General features: G+C 39.9%; 1 protein-coding gene across 13 annotated transcripts; it reads right to left on the bottom strand.

Moving 5' to 3' along the window:
- Window positions 1-655: 655 nt before the first annotated feature.
- LOC307178867 (uncharacterized protein) lies at window positions 656-18,447 on the bottom strand. 13 transcript variants are annotated; one of them, XM_079907508.1, is made up of 5 exons: window positions 18,301-18,447; window positions 16,832-16,993; window positions 13,087-13,178; window positions 11,521-11,647; window positions 656-5,090 (listed from the first exon to the last, which is right to left on the bottom strand). In XM_079907508.1, exons 3-5 carry the CDS (start codon window positions 13,099-13,101, stop codon window positions 3,784-3,786), a joined length of 1,449 nt encoding a protein of 482 aa, XP_079763634.1. In that variant the 5' UTR covers window positions 13,102-13,178; window positions 16,832-16,993; window positions 18,301-18,447; the 3' UTR covers window positions 656-3,783. The 13 variants fall into 13 exon arrangements, with proteins under 13 accessions (XP_079763634.1, XP_079763635.1, XP_079763633.1 ...); XM_079907509.1 differs by having other exon boundaries at window positions 16,876-16,993; XM_079907507.1 differs by having other exon boundaries at window positions 16,832-16,908.
- Between the last annotated feature and the right edge of the window lie 4,214 nt (window positions 18,448-22,661).

Below are 22,661 nucleotides of genomic sequence, written 5' to 3'. Positions count from 1 at the left end.
TTTTTGTTTCTGTGGAGTTGATGGCAGGTGGATTTCTGCAGGAGCAAAACAGTTGTCTCAAGTATAGGAAATATTTTAATATAGCTATCTCTGAAAGTATTAAAGATACAATCAATTGAAAAACAAATAATGAGTTTGAAATAATGGATATTGATATGTTGAACCTTGTGGCCTGGAAATAGAGAAATACAAATTTTTAGCTGAGAAGAGGCACTTTGAAATATTTACCACATATTAGACCATAGACATACACACACACACACACACACAATTATGTTAGATCATGTTTGTTATTTATCAAGTAATAGTACTGGGAAATTGTACCTTAATAAATGTTGTAATAGTACCATTTAATTATACTGATGACCTACTGTAAAGTCTATTATATGGTCATGTTGTGTTTTTAATAGGTTAAAAAGCCATGACATATATATATATTTTTTTTTTTTTGCTGTACTCGGGCCTCTCACTGTTGTGGCCTCTCCCGTTGCGGAGCACAGGCTCCGGACGCGCAGGGTCAGCGGCCATGGCTCACGAGTCCAGCCGCTCCACGGCACGTGGGATCCTTCCAGACCGGGGCATGAACCCGTGTCCCCTGCATCGGCAGGCGGACTCTCAACCACTGCGCCACCAGGGAAGCCCGAAAATAAAATAATTAAAAAATATATATATTTGATGAGATTATGGCTGAAAAATTCCTGACCCTGAAGAAAGAAACAGATATCCAGGTACAAGAACCACAGAGAGTCCCAAGCAAGATGAACCCAAAGAGACTCACACCAAGGCTGAGAGAATGGCTTTGGAGGTGGTATGCTCTTACAAGAGCATAAAGTGCTCTTAAATTGAGAATCCCATGAATTAGAATACAGTTACATGCCCTATAATGGGAAGGCTCACACAAGCATAGTGCCTCCTATTTACCAAATGATTGCACAGGAAGGTCCCCGTGGGCCTCACAGTACTCACCTGAGATCTGCAGGACAGGTGCCACCTCAAAGGGGCAATCTGAGACTCACAAAGGTTAAACAACTTGTCAGGACCCAGAAGTTCTGCCACAAAGCTCAACTAGTAATCCTCATACTACACCAGAACTATCTTTATACTCCTATTCTTGTCTCATGCTGTACAAAATTAAAAGGATCTCCCCAACTGTCACTACTGGAAGTGTGTGTGTTTTATTTCAGGAACTATGACATTCACCAGTATGCCCATTAAATTCTCTTAAAAGCACTAGGAATGCCTGGACCCCGCTCAGAGTTTCTGTGCAGAGACATAAGGTATTAGAGAACCGTATTAGAAGACACATTCCATCCAAAAGGTAAGACCTGTGCTTGCGCATCTTTCTCCATGGTCAGGCTTTTGAGAAGCCCTGCCTTGAACAACCAAGCTTCCGATCCCTGTTTTTAAGGACAAGATTGAAGCTCTGTTCATTCAGAAATGAAAGAATCACAGTGGTGCTTCTAGACTTCGGTCTTCCTCTTTCCTCAGAAGGTCTGCTCACTTCATGCAGGATCGGTGGTGGTTCCAAAACGAAGTATCCACCAAACCATAATACAGCAAACACTTTAAATACCGAGTTCTCTAGTTCTACCCTTGTGCTCCTGATTCAGGAGTTCTTGCAAGTAGAGTAGACCTGTATTATGTGGGACGTAGGCACATCCACATTTACAATACTCATGAAACAGGAAGAGGTGATGAGCAGACAGCTGTAAGAATTATTGTTAAGACTCATTTATCATATCCTTTATTCTCATATCAACAAACAGCTGGATTTGAATTTTGTAAAAGCCACAGCAAACCACATTCCCTTTAACTTTTTATTTTTAAATAATCACAGATGTACAGGAAGGTACAAAGATAGTAGAGGCATCACCTAGTTTCCTCTGATAGTTACATCTTACACAAATATAGTACAGTATCACTCTGTGGACACAGTAAACAAATTTGCAACCAAAATTGCTGAGAAAATGTTTCTGCCCAAAAGCCATCACTGTCCTGGAGATTCCTGTAAAGATGAAGACGAAGGAGTTGGCTACAGGCAACCTGACCATCGAATCTGTGGACCCTAACCTTCACCTAGAGAAGGAAAGCAAGATATGATGGTAAAGAAGAGAGAAGTTCTCCAGGAATCTAATCATAGTCTGTGATAAGAAGAACATTTCTATTGCCAAAAAAACCTGGAGGATCTGTTAGCTCCCAATGACTGACATATTTCTTCTGGGGGATGCTGCAGGAGAACCTGAAGCAATGGTTATATTTATCATTTCAACTGAAATTCAATATTCTCCACTTACCATTAGTTCTCACTGAGAAATATTTACTTAAGTTTTACTTTCATTAAGAGCCTTCTAAGAGTTGAATATGTAACTCTGAAAAACCTTTACAATGTAAGAATCACCGGTAGGAAGCTCAGTAACATCTGCATTCTTCACAAATCTTGGAGATGGAAACTACTACTATTTTTATCCTAAAGAGGAAGAAAACTTAAGCACAGGGAGTTCAGTGATTTCAATAAATTCACACATTGGTGAGCAGCAGATATGGGGACTTCAACTTAGTGGAGACGGTAACGAAGTATAGTATTTAACCATCATGATATACTGAAGAAGAAGTTTAGCTACGTTCTTCCAATAATCTAGACCTATATTTAGTTGTTTTTGTAACTTGTCAGCATGTTTTAGATTAGTGGTATGTTATTTTGTAGTTTTGGCCGTGACAAGTTTCCATTTGAGTAAAGATTTTTCTATATGCCAATACCAATTATGCATCAAGCTTTTGAGATCTTAATAAAATGCAGATGCTCTGACTGCAACACAGAATAACAGGAATTTGGCCCATGACCAATTCGGATTTAATGACTAAGACTGCGTCAACATTAGTATGGTAACAGAGAGGCTCTTTACGCCACGAACAAAACGGGGTGGCACCTATCACTGGAATTGAACAATTGCATGATACCCTAAAGTGTGGTACATAAAACACCACAATACAATAAATACCCTACAATACAATAATACCCTAAAGTGTGGTACAATAAAACACTACAGTAGGGCTGCAGGATACAAGGTTAATGTATATATACCACCAATGAACAAGTGCAATTGAAAATTAAAAACAAAAACCAAAAATAAAGGAAAGAAAATTTAAAACAAATCACTTTTTACATTAGGACCGAAATTTTTAAAAAGTTCCTTTACAGGTGTAAAGTCCCTTTACAGGTGTAAAGTTCCTTTACAGGTGTAAAGTCCCTTTACAGGTGTAAAGTCCCTTTACAGGTGTGTTTCATCATGGCAGCACATGAGAGGTCTGTGACGAAGATATAACATCATTAACAGATTTTGAACCTCAGATTAAAAGTCACTAAAAATGGAGCCTTATCAAGAAATCTAAGAATAAAAACATTTCATAACTTGGTAAGTGGGCCTTTTCAAACATCCTTGATCCTTTGACCTCCCCCCGCCACCATCTCATGAATTTTAGATGATTTTAACTTTTAATTACTCTGCAGAGTGTAACATGATTTGACTAATCTTCAAGAAGGACTAGACTTAGTTCTCCCTACTAATAATTCCCTGATGCACGGTACATTCTGAAACCTGCTTAAACAATTTACCTCACTCATTATATTTGTAAGGGTTTTCTCCATTATGAAATCTTTGGTGGTCCTGAGGCCAGGTCATTTCTTGAAGGCCTTAATATATTCTCCTGTAAGGTTTCTTTCCAGTATAAATCCTCTCATCACTCCAAACATATGAACATTTAATAAAAGCCTTACCACACACTTTACATCTGTATCTTCACTCCATGTATATTCTGGTGTCTGTTGAGACTTGAGTACTGCTTAAAGGCTTTGCCACACTCGTGACACTTGTAAGGCTTCTCCCCAGTATGAATTCTCTGATGAACTGTAAGGCTTGAATTCTGACTGAAGGCCTTGCCACATACATGACATTTATATGGTTTCTCTCCAGTATGAACTTTCTTATGTTGAGTAAGGTTTGAGCTCCCAGTGAAGGCTTTGCCACACTCATGACATTTGTAAGGTTTCTCTCCAGTATGGATTCTCTCATGGCCCCAAAGGTGTGAACGTGTGGTGAAATCCTTACCACACTCATTACATTTATAAGGTTTCTCTCCAGTATGGATTCTCTTATGTTGAGCAAGATTTGAATGCTCAGAAAACGCTTTGCCACACTCATTACATCTGTAAGGTTTCTCTCCAGTATGAATTCGCTCGTGACCCCAAAGGTGTGAACGTATCATAAAGTCCTTACCACATACGTTACATTTATATGGTTTCTCCCCGGTATGAATTCTCTGATGCCTTGTGAGGTTTGAGAGTCTGTTAAAGGTTTTGCCGCACTCACTACATTTGTAAGGTCTCTGTTCAGAATGAATTCTTTGATGATTAGCTAAGACTGAGCAATGGCTAAAAGCCTTCCCACAGTCATTACATTTGTAGGGCTTTTCTCTAATATGTGTTTTCTGGTGTTGTGGAAGCAATGAAGGATGCGTTAAAACCTTCCCATTTTTATTACAAATGTTGGTTTTGACACTAGCAGGCATTATTTGAAGTGGTGAAACTGAGGAACAGTTTTTGATAGACTTCTCGACATGATTACATTCGTAAATCTTCTCCTCAGTTTGAAAAATCTGCAGTTCAGCCAAATGTGAATGAAGGCTTAATCCAAGCCTAGTTTCCAAACATTTCAAACACTTGTTTCCTGAACAGCCTACGTTACTTTTTAGTTCCTTATTCCTCATATATGACTTGCAATACTTGTAATATTGAGACATACTTCTTACAGAAACATTCTGCTTTAAAGGAAAACTATTCCAGGATTTATGATGTTGTTGATCTCTACTACCAGTGAGATTTTTGCAAGAGGTTGTAGTCACTCCTTTGTAACTTTTTTCTTCATATTCCCACTGATTCGCAAACTTGTGCATATTTTGCTGGACTTCACTGAAATCAAAATCATCAAAATCATGACTTACAAGTCTTTCAAAAGCCAATGTCTGAAATAAGTCTCCATTATTAATGTCCTCTTTTGGTGATAATTCTTTGATCACACATCTGGTAGACATATCTGTAAGATATAAGGCTTCCTTTTAACCAGATTGGAAGACAGATATTTTATGCTGAAAAATATAATATTACACCAAAGGTAAAACTCACAATTAACAGACTTATCAAGCTTTACAACCATGGTCTGCAAATGTTTAGGAACACAAATGAATAAGATTCCTCTAAAAAAGGGTGATTACATGCAATTCAAATTATTTTCAGGAAAGCCTATTTTCAAATGCTCTGTTATCAAAAGTTACAATAACCTTGAAAGAAAAGGAATTTCCCCACAGGCACCCCAAAGCACACACCAACTCATGGGAGGCATACAACTGTCTAACATTTGAAAAATAAAAGATATTAAAAATAATCACTGGGGTCCAGTGGTTAAGACTCCACGCTCTCAATGCAGGGGGCACAGGTTCAATCCCTGGTAGGGGAACTAAGATCCCACATGTTGCATGGCGGGAGGAAGGGAGGGAGGAAGGAAGGGAGGAAGGGAGGGAGGAAAAGTTTCTTAAGAAAATTAATATTAAAAAAACACTACTAAATACTTGTATACAACACTAAAACAACACTGTAAGAATAGCAAAACATTATTTTGAATACTTGTTATACAACTATACCCATGAAAAACAGGCATACTGCAACATAACGATTAGTTCACTGTGCTTATATTACATAACATATGCTAAATATTAATTATCTGTTAATCAAAATAAACAGTAACAAACATTTTAGTAATGTGAGACAAATCCAGCCATAAATCATAAATAATAAGCATTTACATTTGTTAAATACACACACACACAGACACACACACAGTGTATGTGGAATTCTAAAGAATTCACCTATAAGACTAAAAGAAAGCATGTATTTCAGAAGGAGCACACAATATGAGGAAAATATGTTAAAAATCACTGATTTTGAAATAAAAGGTCCAGGTAAATATGTAATATTACAGAAATTAATGGGGAAATGTGACAACAAAACTGACAAAGCAGGGAACGCCAAATGTACTTCTCTGCACAAAACAAGAAATGAACTCACAAAAACTGTCAGAATCAACTTTATAAGAACTCTGGAAATTAATCAAAGGATTCCAGCTACCAGGAACACTCTTAACCAAGAAAAAGGCAGCTGTTTTTTCTTACCTTGACCCATCCCTGTTCCTCAGCTAGGCAGTGGTCTTGAAGATGAGAGCCCACAGGCTGGTACAGGTTTCCAGAACCAGAGGTGACAGAACAGACCTTATAAAGAATTTCAACTGGTTGGGTTTTGGTTTTTTGGTTTTGTTTTTCTTGTTTTGATCTGCATGATGGATACCTAAAGGACTGGCTCAAAGTACTTGCAAAACTATACCTAGGTGGAACTGCTAACCTGAGGGCTTGGTCAAAAACATTTAAAGGTAAATATACTAGCCACTGCCACCTAGGGCAAGGGATAACAACTTGGGCAAACAATGGACAAATCGAAAACCCTGAGAAAAATGTGGGGAGTGAGTTGTACTGGGAATTAAGGACTTTGAAAATCTCCCACATATTCCAGGGAATCTAGATAGATTTGGGCATGCCTAGGACTGGCAATATAAGAAAAGACCTGAGAAGCTCCTAAGCCCTCATGTCCAGCTGAACATCAGATTTTCTGCAAGAAGTGAATGCAAAGGCAGAGTTGTAAACTCCTTGCCTGAGTGTTTAAGGAATTCTCCAACACAAAGAGCTCATCTACAAAGAATATAAGGTGGTTTTGTTTTGGTTTTGGTTCCAGGTGTTTAAGGAAATCTGTCAAATCACTAATTGACCAATAAGTCAACAAAGACTTCAGTGGCCACACACAGCAATGAAAACACATCACACAAAATTAGTTGAGAGAAATAAAGACAAAACAGCAGTCACAAGAAACAACAACAAAATCCAGGGGTGTGAGCATGGGGGGAGGAGTGGATTATGATTTCCAAGGTTTCAACATACTCAAAATATCCCATTTGTTAAACAAAAGGTTACAAAGCAGGCAAAGTAACAATAAAGTATCAATATAACCCATACAGAAAAATGAATAAATAAATAGCATAAATTGTCCATAATGGAGCCTAAACTTTGGACTTAATCAACAAACACTTTAAATCAACTAATTAAGCTAAAGGGAATGATGGACACAGAATTAATGAAAGTAAGGAAAACAGTGTTTAAACAAATAGAGAATATCAATAAAATGATACAGCTTATAAAAAGAAACTAAACAGAAATTCTGGGGCTGAAAGGTAAATTTATCAAAATGAAAAATTTCCTAGAGAGGTTCAGCACCAGATTTGATTAGGCAAAAGGGAGTATCAGCAAACTTATAGGTAGATCAGTCAGAATTACCTAGTCTAAGGAGCAGAAATTTAAAAAGACTGAATATAAATGAACAGAGCCTAGGAGACCTGTAGATACCATCAGTGGACGAACATACGAATAATGGGAGTCCCAAAGAGAAGGAGAAAGAAGGCAGAAAGAATATCAGAATATGGTCAAATATTTCTTAAATGTGAGTAAAGACATGAACCTACAAATCTAAAAACTGAATGAACCGCATGTAGGAAAACTCAAAGAGAATCACACGATAACAAATTATAATCAAACTGTTAAAAGACAAAGGGAAAGAGAGAATCTTAAAAGCTGCAAGGGAGAAGGCAGGTTTTTGTCATATACAAAAGATCCTCAGTAAGATTAAAAGCTGATTTCTTGCCAAAACCATGGAGTCCAGAAACAGTGGATGATGTATTTGAAGTGTTGACAGAGGAAAAAAAACTGTCAGCCAATTCTACCTCTAGAAAAACTGTCTTTTAAAAATGACGGAGAAATTATGACTTCCAAGATAAACAAAAGTTGATGGATTTTCTTATGACTAGACCTGCCCTATAATAAATAAAAGAGAGAACACTTCTTTTTTTTCCTTTTCCATTATGGTTAATTACAGGATATTGAATATAGTACCCTGTGCTATACAGTAGGACCTTGCTGTTTATCCATTCTATATATAACAGTTTGCATCTGCTAATCCCAAACTCCCAATCCATCCATCCCCTACCTCTCCTCCCCCTTGGCAAGCACAAGTCTGAAAAGAGAGAACATTTCTTAATTCATTCTATGAGGCCAGCATTATTCTGATACCAAAGCCAGACAAAAACAGCTCAAGAAAAGATACTACAGACCAACATATTTTATGAATATAGATGAAAAATCCTCAACAAAATACTAGCCAATTGAATACATAGCATATTAAGATTATACATCATAAAAAAGGCGGCCTTGTTCCAAGAATTCAAGGGTAGTTGGTTCAACATATGGATATCTATCAATATAATAGCCCACATCAATAGTAGGAAGGGGGGGAACCTACATAATCATCTCATTGTATGCAGAATAGATATTTGAAAAAAATCCAGAAACCGTCATGACGAAAACAGTCAGCATACAGAAGGTGAACTTCCTCAACCTGATAAAGATCATTTATGAAAAACTCACAGCTAATATCATACACAGTCAATGATGAAATAATAAAAGCTTTCCACCTAAAATAAGAAATAAGACGTGTTGCCCACTTTCACCACTGCTATCCAGCTATTCAATGTTGTACTGGAAGGTCTACCCAGAGCAATTAGGCAAGAAAAAGAAATTAAAAGTATATAAATTGGAGAATAAAAAGGAAAATTATCTCCACGAGCAGATGACACAATCCTGTATAACGAAAATTCCATAAAATACACACACACACACAAACAAGACCTACTAGTCTTATAAGCGATGTCAGCCAAGTTGCAGGATACAGTATCTACATGTGAAAATCAGCTGTGTTTCTATACATCAACAATGAACAATTGGAAAAAATTTTTTAATAATTCCACTTACAATAATATCCAAAGAATAAAATACCGAAGAATGAATTTAAGCAAGGAGATGAAAGACATATAGACTGAAAACTACAAAACATTGCTGATATAGATAACTAATAAGGACCTACTGTATAGCACAGGGAACTCTACTCAATACTCTGTAATGGCCTATACGGGAAAAGAATCTAAAAAAGAGTGGATACCTGTATATGTGTAACAGATTCACTTTGCTGTACGTCTGAAACTAACACAACACTGTAAATCAACTATACTCCAATAAAAATTAAAAAAAAACATTGTTGATAGAAATTAAAGAAGACCTAAATAAATGGGAAGACACTCCATATTTATGATAATATTTACCAACATGTCTATAGATTCTATGTAAACACTATCAAAATTCCAAGAACATTTTCTGGAAAAATGGAAAAGATGATGAAATTCATACGGAACCGCAAACGGCCCTGAACAGTCAAGACAGTATTGCAAAAGATATGATATACACAGAATAGATAAATCCACAGAGACGAATGCAGACTGGTAGTTGCCAGGGACTGGGGACAGAGGGAAATGTTGAGAAACTGCCTAGCAGGGAATGAATGCTAATCATACTTTTTTGAACAATAAACAATGGCATACACATGCAATGAACACTGTTGCAAGAACAACAGTTTGGCCAACGGTCTCACCGATATGTGGTTATGAACTTGCAATTTTCTCCCTAGAATAAATCCCTGTACCTGAGACAACCCCAAATCCAACAGGATGATCATTAGTATACTTAATCAACATTGCCACACTGCCCTTCAGAGACACTTTTGTGATGATCCACAAAACCCAGAAGGACAACTGGAACCATTTGTGCCAGGCTCTCATGATACTTTCTACCTCTGCATCCTGGAACATGCTGACCACTCTACTCAGTTACTTCAGAGGGCACTTGCCCATGAAGCAGGATGATACTGTAACATCTAGATCAAAGCATTCTCCACTCAGAGTTTTACCCAGTGAAACTCCTCGTGGGAGAGTTCACTAGAGCTTCTCCAGCACCTAAGGGGTGGGTTATCACAGCAGAAAACAGAGAATAACATTTCGGACACCAAGTAGGTATATTTCAGAAGCAAATTTCAGAGGCAAAATCACACACACTCAAAAAAACATGGAAATCAGGTAGAGCCCAAGTTTTTCCACATTTGCATACTAAGTAGGCACTGCAAGAGAGAGAAAAATAAAAGATACGAGAGTAAAGCAAGGGATTCAGATTTTGTGGGATGTTGAAATGGGCCCTGGGGTCTGCCTACAAACCCCAAAATGTGCCTGAGATATGCCCCCCCTGAAGGACTGGGGATCAAAGAAAGGTTCTCTCTGCCCACTGTCTTTACAATACTGCTGAGGAACAATCTCAAAAGATTCACGCTAGTCCCATGATACATGCTCCTAAAGGCAAAAGCAGAAACGAAGAAACGTCGGAGGCACCTGAAGGGGCACAGAGGGCTTGAGACAGGCCCCTGTACTCGCCTGGGGCCCCAGATGCAGTGGATGGGCAGCCCGTGTCCCCCAGCCCCAAAAGAAGGTCTCTCACGTATGTGAAATGGGGATGGAAGCCAGAGAAGGAGAGGAGCCGGGACAAGGGAGACCTCAGCTCCATGTGTGTGGTCTGAGAACTGAGTCTAGAATGAGAGGCTGGTCCCCCAAAGTCCAAATACAAAAACAGTCACAGACGGCAGGTAACAGAAAGTTGTGAGTCAGGATAAAGACTTTGACTTTGTCTTTGCAACGAGATGGAATACCACTGGGACGGGAGGAAACTTTAAGACACATGAATAAGGGGAGGGGAAGTACAATTTCCTTCGAGAGCTCACAGCAATAAACTTCTGTCTTCCCAAAGACCTCTCACATTTAGTATGAATTTCCTAAAAAACGTTTGATGAAGTAGCCACCTCTTTGCCGTCTGAGTTCTTCCGTATGTTCGTATCGTTGATACATTCCCGCCCACCTCATTTTTTTTTTTCCCTCTCTATTTTCACCTCACTCTTCAGAGGCCAGGGCTCTCTCCCCTGCTCCAAGATGAAAATAATATTCACCGCAGAAAGACAGACTCCTGCTTACATGAAAAAAGGTGAACGATGTGCTGTGCCTTTTCCGTAATATAATTCCAGCCCTTTGCCCAGCTGAAAAGGACAATACAGATGGGATAGAATAGTATTTCACAAATTTGTTCAATGACGGTCTTCTTCCAAATGCTTAAAGAATATTTTAAATATACAGATATGTAGCATTCTTCCAAGAACTACTAAACCAATAGTACAGAAGTAAAAGCGGGCAGATAGCTTAAAATTTCGCCGTAAGATTTTGTGCTTACTCAACTTCCAGATACACCACCACCTAGCATGTCGTGGACAGATCAGCTGAAGAAAGAGGAGGTTTAAATTCCAGACACTCCATTATAAAGCCTCTCATTTCTGAATCAACATGGCTTCAGCCGTAGGTGAACAAGGCATGGGTTCCCAAGAGACTCAAGATAAATGCAAAGACACCCGAGGGCAGATCCCAATTTCTGGAGGGAAACTATCCTCACCCAGGGAGACCAGGTTCCTGTAGTTCTCCAACATCACGTCCCTGTACAAGGCCCTCTGAGCAGGGTCCAGGCATTCCCACTCCTCCTGAGAGAATTCTATGGCCACATCCCTGAATGTCAACAGTGCCTGAAATGAAAACACATTTCACCAAGGGGCCATCAGGAGAGTCCTTATCTTCACACAAAATGAGGAGAGGAGAGAGGCGCCAGCGCCAGTTAGATAGAAGTGAGTGTTCTGATGGTGCCACAAAGAGAACCTTGAACAATATACCCCTAAGTTTGCTTTATTACACTGTGCTATCAGAGGGTGTCCAATCTACTAAGTTACCGAGGAATTTAAAATTGCATGCAAAAAAAGTGTATATATATATATATATATATATATATATATATATACACACACACACACAAATGAAAAAAATTCAGCAAAGCGTTGTCTATACACAGGTTCCAGACATTATACACCAAATGATAACTAACTTCCAGATGAGGTACAGTAATGTCTTTAGGGATGACAAAGTCCACAGTAGCTTTAAAGAAAGGTGAGAACTGAAAAAATGGGATAATGATAATTACAGTAACAACCAAAAGTTACCATACAGTAAGCATTACTCCAAATGTTTTATAAGTATTAACTCATATAACAACATAGCATCCAATTTATTCCCACCTTACAGAGGACCCAACTCTGTTATTCAACAGCTAATAAATGGCTGTTTATTGGCCTGCTAATAATGGCCAGCTAATAAATGGCTGTTAAATGGCCTGAACCAGGTGGTCCAGCTTTAGAACAGAACCTACAGCATCATACATTTAAGTATCAGATATGACATTAAAAGTACGATGACACAGTTGTTTCCTAACGGAGAAAACCTGAAACAAGTTCAAGGCTGAAAACACAGAACTGGCTGAAAGGTCAATACATATACACGTACACACACATGCGTACATACAATGAGCACTGTCCTTACTGCTCTTAACTCATTAACATGGCACGGTAGGAGAAAACTTAAGGACATGGAAAGCATGTAAGACACACTTCCAAAGTTAAAATAAATATAAGACTTATTTATGAAATGATGGTGTTGTTTAGACACACCATGGGTTCCTGCTCACATACACAAGTGGGTGCACTATAAACATACACACCAAAATGAACTGAAATAAAAGTGGTAGTGTCTAAAATGACATTTTTAAAATACATCTTCATTTTCTATTATTTTTTACTTGTGTATTTCAGCATTTTTGGTACAATGAACATGTATAAATTGTACTAAATTTAATTAAGATTGTCAACATTATTCTATAGTAGCCTGGTTATTAAAAAACACTGCAAAAATTGAGAAAAAATACATTAGAAAACTTAACTTTGATCTCCATAAATACATAGAGTGTGTAAAAATACAGAAGAGAATCTGTGTGGCGATGAGAGAAGACTGAAGGAAGGCCGTGGGGCGAGTCCGAGCAAACCCGTCAGGCAGGATACTTGAGAGTGAGAGATTATCAAGTCCAAATGGCATTTCAGGACAGAGAGGACTGAACAGTAAACTAAGAATATGATTTTACCTGAGAAAGAGTCATTCCTGACTCCTCGTCCTTTCCTCTTCTTCCTCTTCAGGGCTTCTTTCTCAGGCAAGGTGAGTCCTGAGATGTCAATCCTGAGTGTCAAAAGATGCTGTTTAATGCTTGGAATCGACACACTCCCTTCCTGTACCACAACCACACACAGGGAGGACCTCAGCATGTGGAACAGACGGTCCTCTGCTGTAAGGTTTTTGACCCCTTTCTTCAGAACTCACTCCCCTCCTAGTTAAGCCACACACAAGCTGCAGCAGTGAGGACCTAGGAAGGATTGACCCTCCCCTTCAGGTCAGAGACCCAGTCCTGACCGAAGGCCATGCAGAGGACAGCACCCCCTCCACCCCTCTAGTTTAAGGGCCGGTCTCAGTCCTCAGAAACAGATGAGCCAGAGCCCTAGTGCTCAGGGCGGGATACAGATTCGATCACCTGAGGCTACTTAGTCAGCCATGACCTAGAAGAAAACTCTACGGGAACTGGGCACAAAAGAGGTATCTGAAAATGGCTCAGCAATCTAATGGCAAGTCAGGGTTGAGCATCATTCAGAGGGGTCAACTCCAGCACACCTCCCACTCTGTGGCCCTGCTCTCTCCTCGGGCCCTGCCCCCTGTATCTGGATAGTGGAAGGGGAAAGAGCAGAGAGAAACACGCAGAGCAGGCATTACAGGCTAGGGCGGGGGCAGGAGTGTGGCTGCAAAGTTAAGTGAGAGACTCAGAAAAGGCCCCACTGAGAAGGGGGGCAGGTGTGTTATCAGAACAAAGATCTGGAGGGGGAGGTTCACCATGTGCATTTGAGGGGTCAAAGAGTTCTAGGAATCCCTGAGGCAGCGGTGACCCTGACTCCGGGAAAAGCAGAGACATCTGTGTGGCTCAATCTCAGTGAGAAGGGAGGAAACAAGCAGGAGACGATGTCACACGAGTACTGCAGGAAGCAGATCAGCAAGGCCCGTGGTCTTCAGACATTCTTCTACCCCATCCCAAGTGAATTTTGGAAACTATGTATTGTCTCATCCACCTTAACATCTAATTCTTTTGTATCTCAAGTTAAAACACATATGAATAATGTAATATCCTGTATATTTGAAAAGCAGCCAAGATGGTCACACTGGCCCCAGGAGGTATGCCACAGCTCTTAACGGAAATGTGGAGGGCTGTAGGGTCCAGGAGCTAATGTCTGCACAGTGTGGCAAGAAGATGCCTGTGAGATGCGCCAGCAGGGATGTGAAGGGTACAGCTGGACAACAGGAGTCTGGAGTTCAGGGCTGAGGTCTGAGAAGGAGATGTGGAACTGGGAGATGTCAGGGTGTCTAAAGCCATAAGATAGGATGATATGGAAAGTCACTGAGTGCGGCCAGAGAAAAGGTCCCAGATGGAGCTTGGGGTCCTGCCCCCATCAGCGACCAGGGGTTGAGGCAAAACCAGGAGAAGAAAATGAAAAGTGAACAAGGAGAAAAGAAAATTGAAACAGATGGCCAGACTTAAAATGATAGTTTATCTTTAAATACTGGGATGTCCTGCAAGCCATGAGAAAACAAAGAAAAGTGTTTAACGGAAGAGGGAGTGATCAACAGTTGCTGACAGGACAAGACAAAGACTGTGAATTAACCAGTGGGTTTAGAAACAGGGAGGACATTACAGCCCCTGACAAGGAAAGTGGATGGTAGATGGGAAAGCTTGATTGGATGGGGTTCCAGCAACAGCTGGAAGCAAAAGCTGACAAATGGTGCCATGATGTCCTCTTGCTTGAGGACTAATCACTGTTTGTCTTGAGAACATGTACATAAGGGGTTGTGTCTGCTTGGCTATAAAAAAGGGTGAGGTTTCTTTCTGCCATAGCAATCTTTTTGGTGGCGTCCCTGTGATGCGGGTATATGTCCAGAAGTGCAATTGCTGGATCACACGGTAATTCTATGTTTAATTTTTTGAGGAAATTACCACTGTTTTCCACAGCTTCTATATCATTTTATCCTTGTAAACAATGCACAAAGGTTTCAGTTCTCCACATTCTCTCCAATACTTGTTATTTTCAGTTTCTTTTGATAACAGCCATCCCAATGGGTGTGAAGTAGTATCTCACTGTGGTTTTGACTTGCATTTCCCCTACGATTGGTGATATTGGGCATCTTTTCATGAGCGTATTGGCCATCTGTATATCTTCTTTGGAGAAATGTCTATTCAAGTGTTTTGCCTCTTTTTCAATTTTGTTTTTCAGTGGTAGTTCTTTATATATTCTAGATAATAATTCTTTATCAGATATATGATTTGCAGAATTTTCCTCTTATTCTGTGGGTCGCCTTTTCACTCTGTTGATAGTGTTCTTTGACGCACAAAGTTTTTTTATTTTGATGAGGCCCATTTAACTATTTTTTCCTTTGTTGCCTGTGCTCTCTGGTGTCACATCCAGGAGCCTGGATTTTGTCCCAAAGGCAATGGGAAGCCAGCAGAGGGGTTAATGCCAGGTACTGAAATGGTCTAATTTCAGATTTACTTCCGATGCAGAGACAGAACTCTGAGACAGACTCTGTCTCTGAGCCCTGTATCTTTCCTAGTAGTTTTCATCATCGTTGTTGGCCTGGCACTCTTTTAAGCTTATAATTACAATGGTTACCCTCTTGCAGAAAAATGCCACATAGATATCCATACAATATTGTCAATCATTTTAGGGATCACTGTCATTCAGCAATCCTGATCTTGTTCATCACCTGTGTGGTAGGTAGGTTCACAGAGGCCCAGAAGGGAAGTTACCTTGAGAACATCTGAGCTGAGTGAGAACTGCATGTCACTGAATTTTGAAAGGGTGGCCTAGAAGAGACAGTGAGCAGTTTGTCCTTATCATCTCATTCCCCTTTGAAAAATTCCAGGATCATGTTTAATACACCTGAGCAAAAGACACCTCTTTTGTGGTTTTAATCACATTGATCCCAAGCATTTACTCCCTCTTTTGCAGAAAATCACAGTGAAACACTGAAGAAATATAAAATGATGAACACAGATTTTGGTGCTGAAACTTTTAAAGAGGGTTAGCTATGGAAATAGGATCAGTGCAAATTTCTTTACCATGAACAGATGGGCTGTTAGAACAAAGTTTCAAGTCGATCCAGCCCATCCCTCATTATTTTCACAGAATGGACAAAAGGGCCTTGAGCGGAACATCTACTTTGTATCTCACAGCTCACTAATTCAATAAATCACACAAAGGGGACAAAAGGGGCTGCTGAATATTAGACTAACTCACTAAACTAAGTTCTAACCATTAAGATGCTATACACCCTTACCAAGTATATATTGAAACAGTCTAAAATTATTTACTAAGTACTACACAATGTTCCAACATATGACAAAGGGTAGAAAGAATGCAGTCTTTATAATCTGAACTAGACACAATATATTCAAAAGGGAAAACAATCTGGGACTATTTTTTTTTTTAATCTAATGACTTCTGGGGTCAAAAATTTTTTTTAAATTGAGACTACCTAATATTTAGAATAGAATGATGACAGCTGGTTATCACATGTCACCGAAGCTTATTTCAGAAGCTGATGATAATTTACAGAGAAAGGGGAATTCGGTATACTAAAATTTACCTCAATATGCTTTTAAAAAAAATGAATTAAATGTAAGAGGGGTGCAAAAATGTATGTGTCCATTTAAAAGAAGAAAAAGCAACGGTTTTAATATTCCCTTAAAAAGCACCACGTAGTGACGGATTCAGTAATTTCTTGTCCCGGCTCACCTCCCTCACACCATTCCGAGCAAAGATGGCAACGCACAACTCACAGACAAGTCTCCCCTCGTCGTCAGAGTAAAGGGCTGCAAATGGAAGTTACACTGTGAGGCGAATAATTACAAAACGCACAAGCCTTATAAACAGGAGTTTTGCAACTCTCATTCTCATCTGTAAAATTAAAACAATTAAGCAAATTTTAAACTAAATATATTACAAAGCCACAAGCCAATATATCACACCTTAGCCATATCCCATCAAGTCACCACTCACGCAAAATCAGGTTCCCCTTCTTTCACTCTACGCTGTATTTCTGTTAATCTGTTTATGTCTCCCTTTCCTTGTTTCTCTCCACCGTTCTCCTTTTCTGTGTTTCCTCTCTCACTCCCGCTGCTCTTTCTCCCCTTTTCTCTATTCCTTTCCTTACACTTGTTTTGCACAAGGCTTGAAACCTATTTCAACTTCAGTTTCTTCTTCTCCCCAGTCTGTTCCCAATCTCTATATATGTCTGCCTTTTTTTCCCCGCATTTCTGTGTTCCCTCTGCTCTCCATCACATTGTCTTTCCTATTACACCCCCTCTGCCCCGCCTCACTGCATCCCTAGCTAGCTAGGTTCTCTCAGCGCTGTTTCTCACTCTGCCAACCCTAAGCCCTCGTTCTGTCCCTCCACTCAGCTCCCCCAACTGTTTTTCTCCTAACCACTCTGTCTGAAGTGCCTTGACCTTCGTGGCTGGAGCTCCTACCTTTCCTCTGTGTTTCTATTTTCTTTTCTCCTCTTGCTACTTTGCCGAGTTATTCCCTTTCACTTTGTCTCTCTTCAAGTCCTTCCCAGATCCTCTATTTTTGCCTTAAATTATGCGCCGCCCCATTGATCCTTTTCTCCCTCTCACTTTTCTATTTCTCTTCATTCTCTCTCTGTCTCTCTTTCTCCTGATCATCCTCACTCCCTTGTCCGGCCGCTTTCCTGGTCTCCCCTTCGCAATCATCACTTCCACAAAGCACCAGATCCCCGCGCGGGGGAGGTGACTTGCTCTTGGGGCACCCCGAGTTCTTCAGTCCTAAATCCCATCCTTCTGAAAAGTGTGTTCTTCCAAGACACTGGGCTTCTTATTAAGGGCGGGGGGGGGGACGGGGGGAGGTTCCCAGGAAGGCGGTGGGGTCTGCTGAATCCCAGGGCCAGGGAGAAAGCCAAGCCTCTATGGGCCAAGAGGGACGAGGATGAGGGGAGACGCGCAAAGTGTTTGAATCTATCTCGAAAGTCCATCTGCCATGACGCCGAACAGCGCGGGGCGGGAGGAGTGGCCAGTGAAGAGTTTTACAGGACAACAACGCGGCAGGCGGGTCTAATGGCCCGAAGGCCCAAAATCCATGGGCGGGGAAGGCCTCGGAAATATTTTAACCGAAAATGAACGTGGACCCCCAACCCAGCAGCGAAGCGGTCAGGCTTCGGGAACTCTCACCGGGACGCCAGAACTTACCGAAGGTAAGAGGCACGGGTGCAGGAACGTTAACGTCCGTAGCAACCCCAAAACTCCAGGCGTGTAGGACTGTGGACTGAGACGCTCAGGTTTAAACTCAAAAAGACGAAAACACAGACTCCGACGTGACCCCACCCCACGCTAGCCTCTTCCGGTCTGCGAGATACTGCGCGTGCGCGCTTCTTTCGGGGAATGCTGGGGGCGGGGCCTAGGCGGAGCTCCTTCGGAAAGGGGCGCGAATGGTGACCAGGCGTAGGCGGGGACCGCGGGGGGGCGGGGCGGAGCCGAGCCGGGGCGGGGCCGGGGCGGAGCCGGGGCGGACGGGGCGCCCCTTGGCAGCTCCCTAAGGGCGTGTTTTCTTTCCGAGTTTGGATCACTTTGAATTTCTTTCCTGTGCCGCGGAGCCGGGCTGCTCCTTGCCTGTTTTAAGTTGATGTTTCAAACAACTTAAGGGGAAAACTTAGAGTTGAGAGGCCACTTGTTGAAAGCTAAGATGTTTGCGTTTTAAGTAGTTGAAAACGAGTTTAGTCAAAAATCGTTTCTGCCGTCTGGGAACCCGGACCTGGATTCGGAGTCGATGTGGGGAGATAGTTGGATCCAGGAACGCCTCCTGCAATTAGAATTTAATTTAAGCGATATAATTAAGCAAGGAGTGCAGTTGTCTGTGCAAGAAATGCAAACTTGAATGTGAAATGCAAAACTCTACGGGTGGGAAATGGGCCATTTCGTACGGACGTCCATCAGAACATCATATCCATTTACATTCCCCATTCACCCTGTGCTCAGCCCTGTGCTCAGTTCCAGAGGCTTTCATAGGTACAAGACCCGGGCAGGGGGAGGCAGACGCATGAGGCATATGATGATTTAGGTCACCAACCACTGCTTTAAAAAAATTAAAAATCAAAATTAATATAAACTGTATTGTTCTTTATAGTACTTGTTATTCTATTCCACACCTGAGGCGAATGATAAGTACCTCGGAGATAAATTTTTGCGACGTCATAATTCATTTGTCAGTAATTTCCAAAGATAACAATCTAATTCACTTTACATTTATCCAAGAGTAACTAGGAAGAATATTTTTGATAAAAATATTGTTTTACATTTTAGCTCTTTTGTTTATTTTCTATTTCTCAATGTTCTGTCAGGTGTGAATAACAAACCCTATATGTACTCTTTAGAAGACTATTGAAGTTGTTTTCACCTCAAAAATACTATTGCAATATTTCCAGGGGTGTTTGATAGGGATGTCTATATTATTTTATATGAACCCTAAAGGAAGCAAACTAGATTTATAGAATTTCCAATGGTCTCTTTTATAATCTTTAAGGCAATTTCCATGAGTTAATATCCACCATGAAATGTGTTTCTTTCAAATCCCTAAACGTAGATTTCTCTCCAGTGAGAATTTTTTAATGCGATAAAAGCATTTTGAATAAAAAGTCTTTTAACGTATAATCTGTAAGGTTTCACTGCAGTATATATTATATGATTTTTCACAAATTTTAAGCATTGATTATAGCTTTTTGATGTTCATTACATTTGAATTAACTGATATTTAAGGCTTCAGCATCATTACTCATAAATTGAAAAGATTTCACTCCCAAAATAATATTCTGACGATCCCCCACAGATTGACTTTTGGACGAGAACTTCACCACACACATTATATTTTTAAAAATTACTCTTGTGTATTTATTTCCTGATGTTTAGTAATGTTTGGCTTTTGGTTAAATACATTGCCCCATTCATTATAATTTTAGGATACCCCCAGTATGAATTTCTGATGACCAATGATGATTCATGCTGCCTAAAGACCTTCCAAATTTGCTGCATTCGTTAAGCTTTTTTCTAAATGGTATAACTCTGATATTTTGTAGTCAATGAAGAATGGATCAAAACTTTCCCACCTTTATTGCAAATATTGGTTTTGACACACGGAATGATTCTTCCAAGTAGTGAAACTAAGGAACCATTTTGATAGATTTCTTATCTTGATTACATTTATTCTATGCATGCTCAATTTTAAATCTCTGCAGTTCACTAAGATTTAACTGAATGCTCAATCCAATCCTATTATCAAATTATTCCATGCATTTGTTTCCTGCACTAGACACATTTTTTAATGAAAAAAATATATACAGTGTCAGGGCTAGATTTTCAGATCTTTAGAAGGTAGACTGTGTAAATTATGCTGTATTATGTATTATTGCCAACTAGCCATGTTGGCACAAAAGAGACTTCAGCATGGACTCCCATGTTCTCATGCAAATAAATAAATGGATGGTGAAACTTTTCATCAAACAGAACATCTGGAGAGAAGCCGATCATAGGTGAAATTCATGAATCCACATTGCTTAAGGGAAGTTTTGTTGCCTGTATAATTTACAAGGGAGCAAAACAAACTAATTCACAAGAAAAAGAAAGGATATTTCCTTAATCGCAGGAAGATTTTGACATATGTCTCCCCGTAGTATTATAAAAACAGATGCAAATTATTAAAGATTATTAAAGACTTCAAAATAAAGACTTCAAAAATTTGAAAAACACAGGAAGTAGTTTGACCTACTGTATTAAACTCTATGTCAGAAAAATAGAGACACTACGTTTTTTAAGCACACTGTAATATACAATATTTACGACTGCCAAAATTTTAAAAAATATCTCGACTTAGGTAAGGAGACACTTTATACAAAAGATGATTGCAAATAGAGAGAATGCTCTGACCACAAGATCTGCACATCTGTAATGGGTCTTTTAAAAAGGAACATTAAAAACTTAGGCTAGGGCTTCCCTGGTGGCGCAGCGGTTGAGAGTCCGCCTGCCGATGCAGGGGACACGGGTTCGTGCCCCGGTCCGGGAGGATCCCACATGCCGCGGAGCGGCTGGGCCCGTGAGCCATGGCCGCTGGGCCTGCGCGTCCGGAGCCTTGCTCCGCAATGGGAGAGGCCGCAGCGGTGAGAGGCCCGCGTACCGAAAAAAAAAAAAAAAAAAAAAAAAAAAAAAAAACTTAGGCTAAAGTGGGGTTTATCCCAGGAATGCAAGGATTCTTCAATATATGTAAATCAATCATTGTGATACACAATATTAACAAACTGAAGAAAAAAACCATATGATCATCTCAATAGATGCAGAAAAAGCTTTTGACAAAATTCAACACCCATTTATGATAAAAACCCTCCAGAAAGTAGGCATAGAGGGAACTTACCTCAACATAATAAAGGCCATATATGACAGCCAACATCATTCTCAATGGTGAAAAGCTGAAACCATTTCCACTAAGATTAGGAAGAAGACAAGGTTGCCCACTCTCACCACTATCATTCAACATTGTTTTGGAAGTTTTAGCCACATCAATCAGAGAAAAAAAAATAAAAGGAATCCAAATCAGAAAAGAAGAAGTAAAGCTGTCACTGTTTGCAGATGACATGATACTATACATAGAGAATCCTAAAGATGCTCCCAGAAAACTACTAGAGCTAATCAATGAATTTGGTAAAGTAGCAGGATACAAAATTAATGCACAGAAATCTCTTACATTCCTATACACTACTGATGAAAAACCTGAAAGAGAAATTAAAGAAACACTTCCATTTACCATTGAAGCAAAAAGAATAAAATACCTAGGAATAAACCTACCTAAGGAGACAAAAGACCTGTATGCAGAAAGCTATAAGACACTGATGAAAGAAATTAAAGATGATACAAACAGATGGAGAGATATACCATGTTCTTGGACTGGAAGAATCAACATTGTGAAAATGACTCTACTACCCAAAGCAATCTACAGATTCAATACAATCCCTATCAAACTACCAATGGCATTTTTCACAGAACTAGAACAAAAAATTTCGCAATTTGTATGGAAACACAAAAGACCCCGAATAGCCAAAGCAATCTTGAGAAAGAAAAAGAGAGCTGGAGGAATCAGGCTCCCTGACTTCAGACTATACTACAAAGCTACAGTAATCAAGAAAGGATCGTACTGGCACAAAAACAGAAAGATAGAGCGATGGAACAGGATAGAAAGCCCAGAGATAAACCCACGCACATATGGCCACCTTATTTTTGATAAAGGAGGCAAGAATATACAATGGAGAAAAGACAGCCTCTTCAGTAAGTTGTACTCAGAAAACTGGACAGCTACATGTAAAAGAATGAAATTGGAACACTCCCTAACACCATACACAAAAATAAACTCAAAATGGATTAAAGACCTAAATGTAGGGCCAGAAACTATCAAACTCTTAGAGGAAAACATAGGCAGAACACTCTATGACATAAATCACAGCAAGATCCTTTTTGACCCACCTCCTAGAGAAATGGAAATAAAAACAAAAATAAACAAATGGGACCTAATG

The sequence above is a fragment of the Stenella coeruleoalba genome (genome assembly GCF_951394435.1).
Source record: "Stenella coeruleoalba genome assembly, chromosome: 20".
NCBI lineage: Eukaryota > Metazoa > Chordata > Mammalia > Artiodactyla > Delphinidae > Stenella > Stenella coeruleoalba.
The sequence above is the reverse complement of the archived record's forward strand: the minus strand, read 5'-3'. Positions and strand labels throughout refer to the sequence as shown.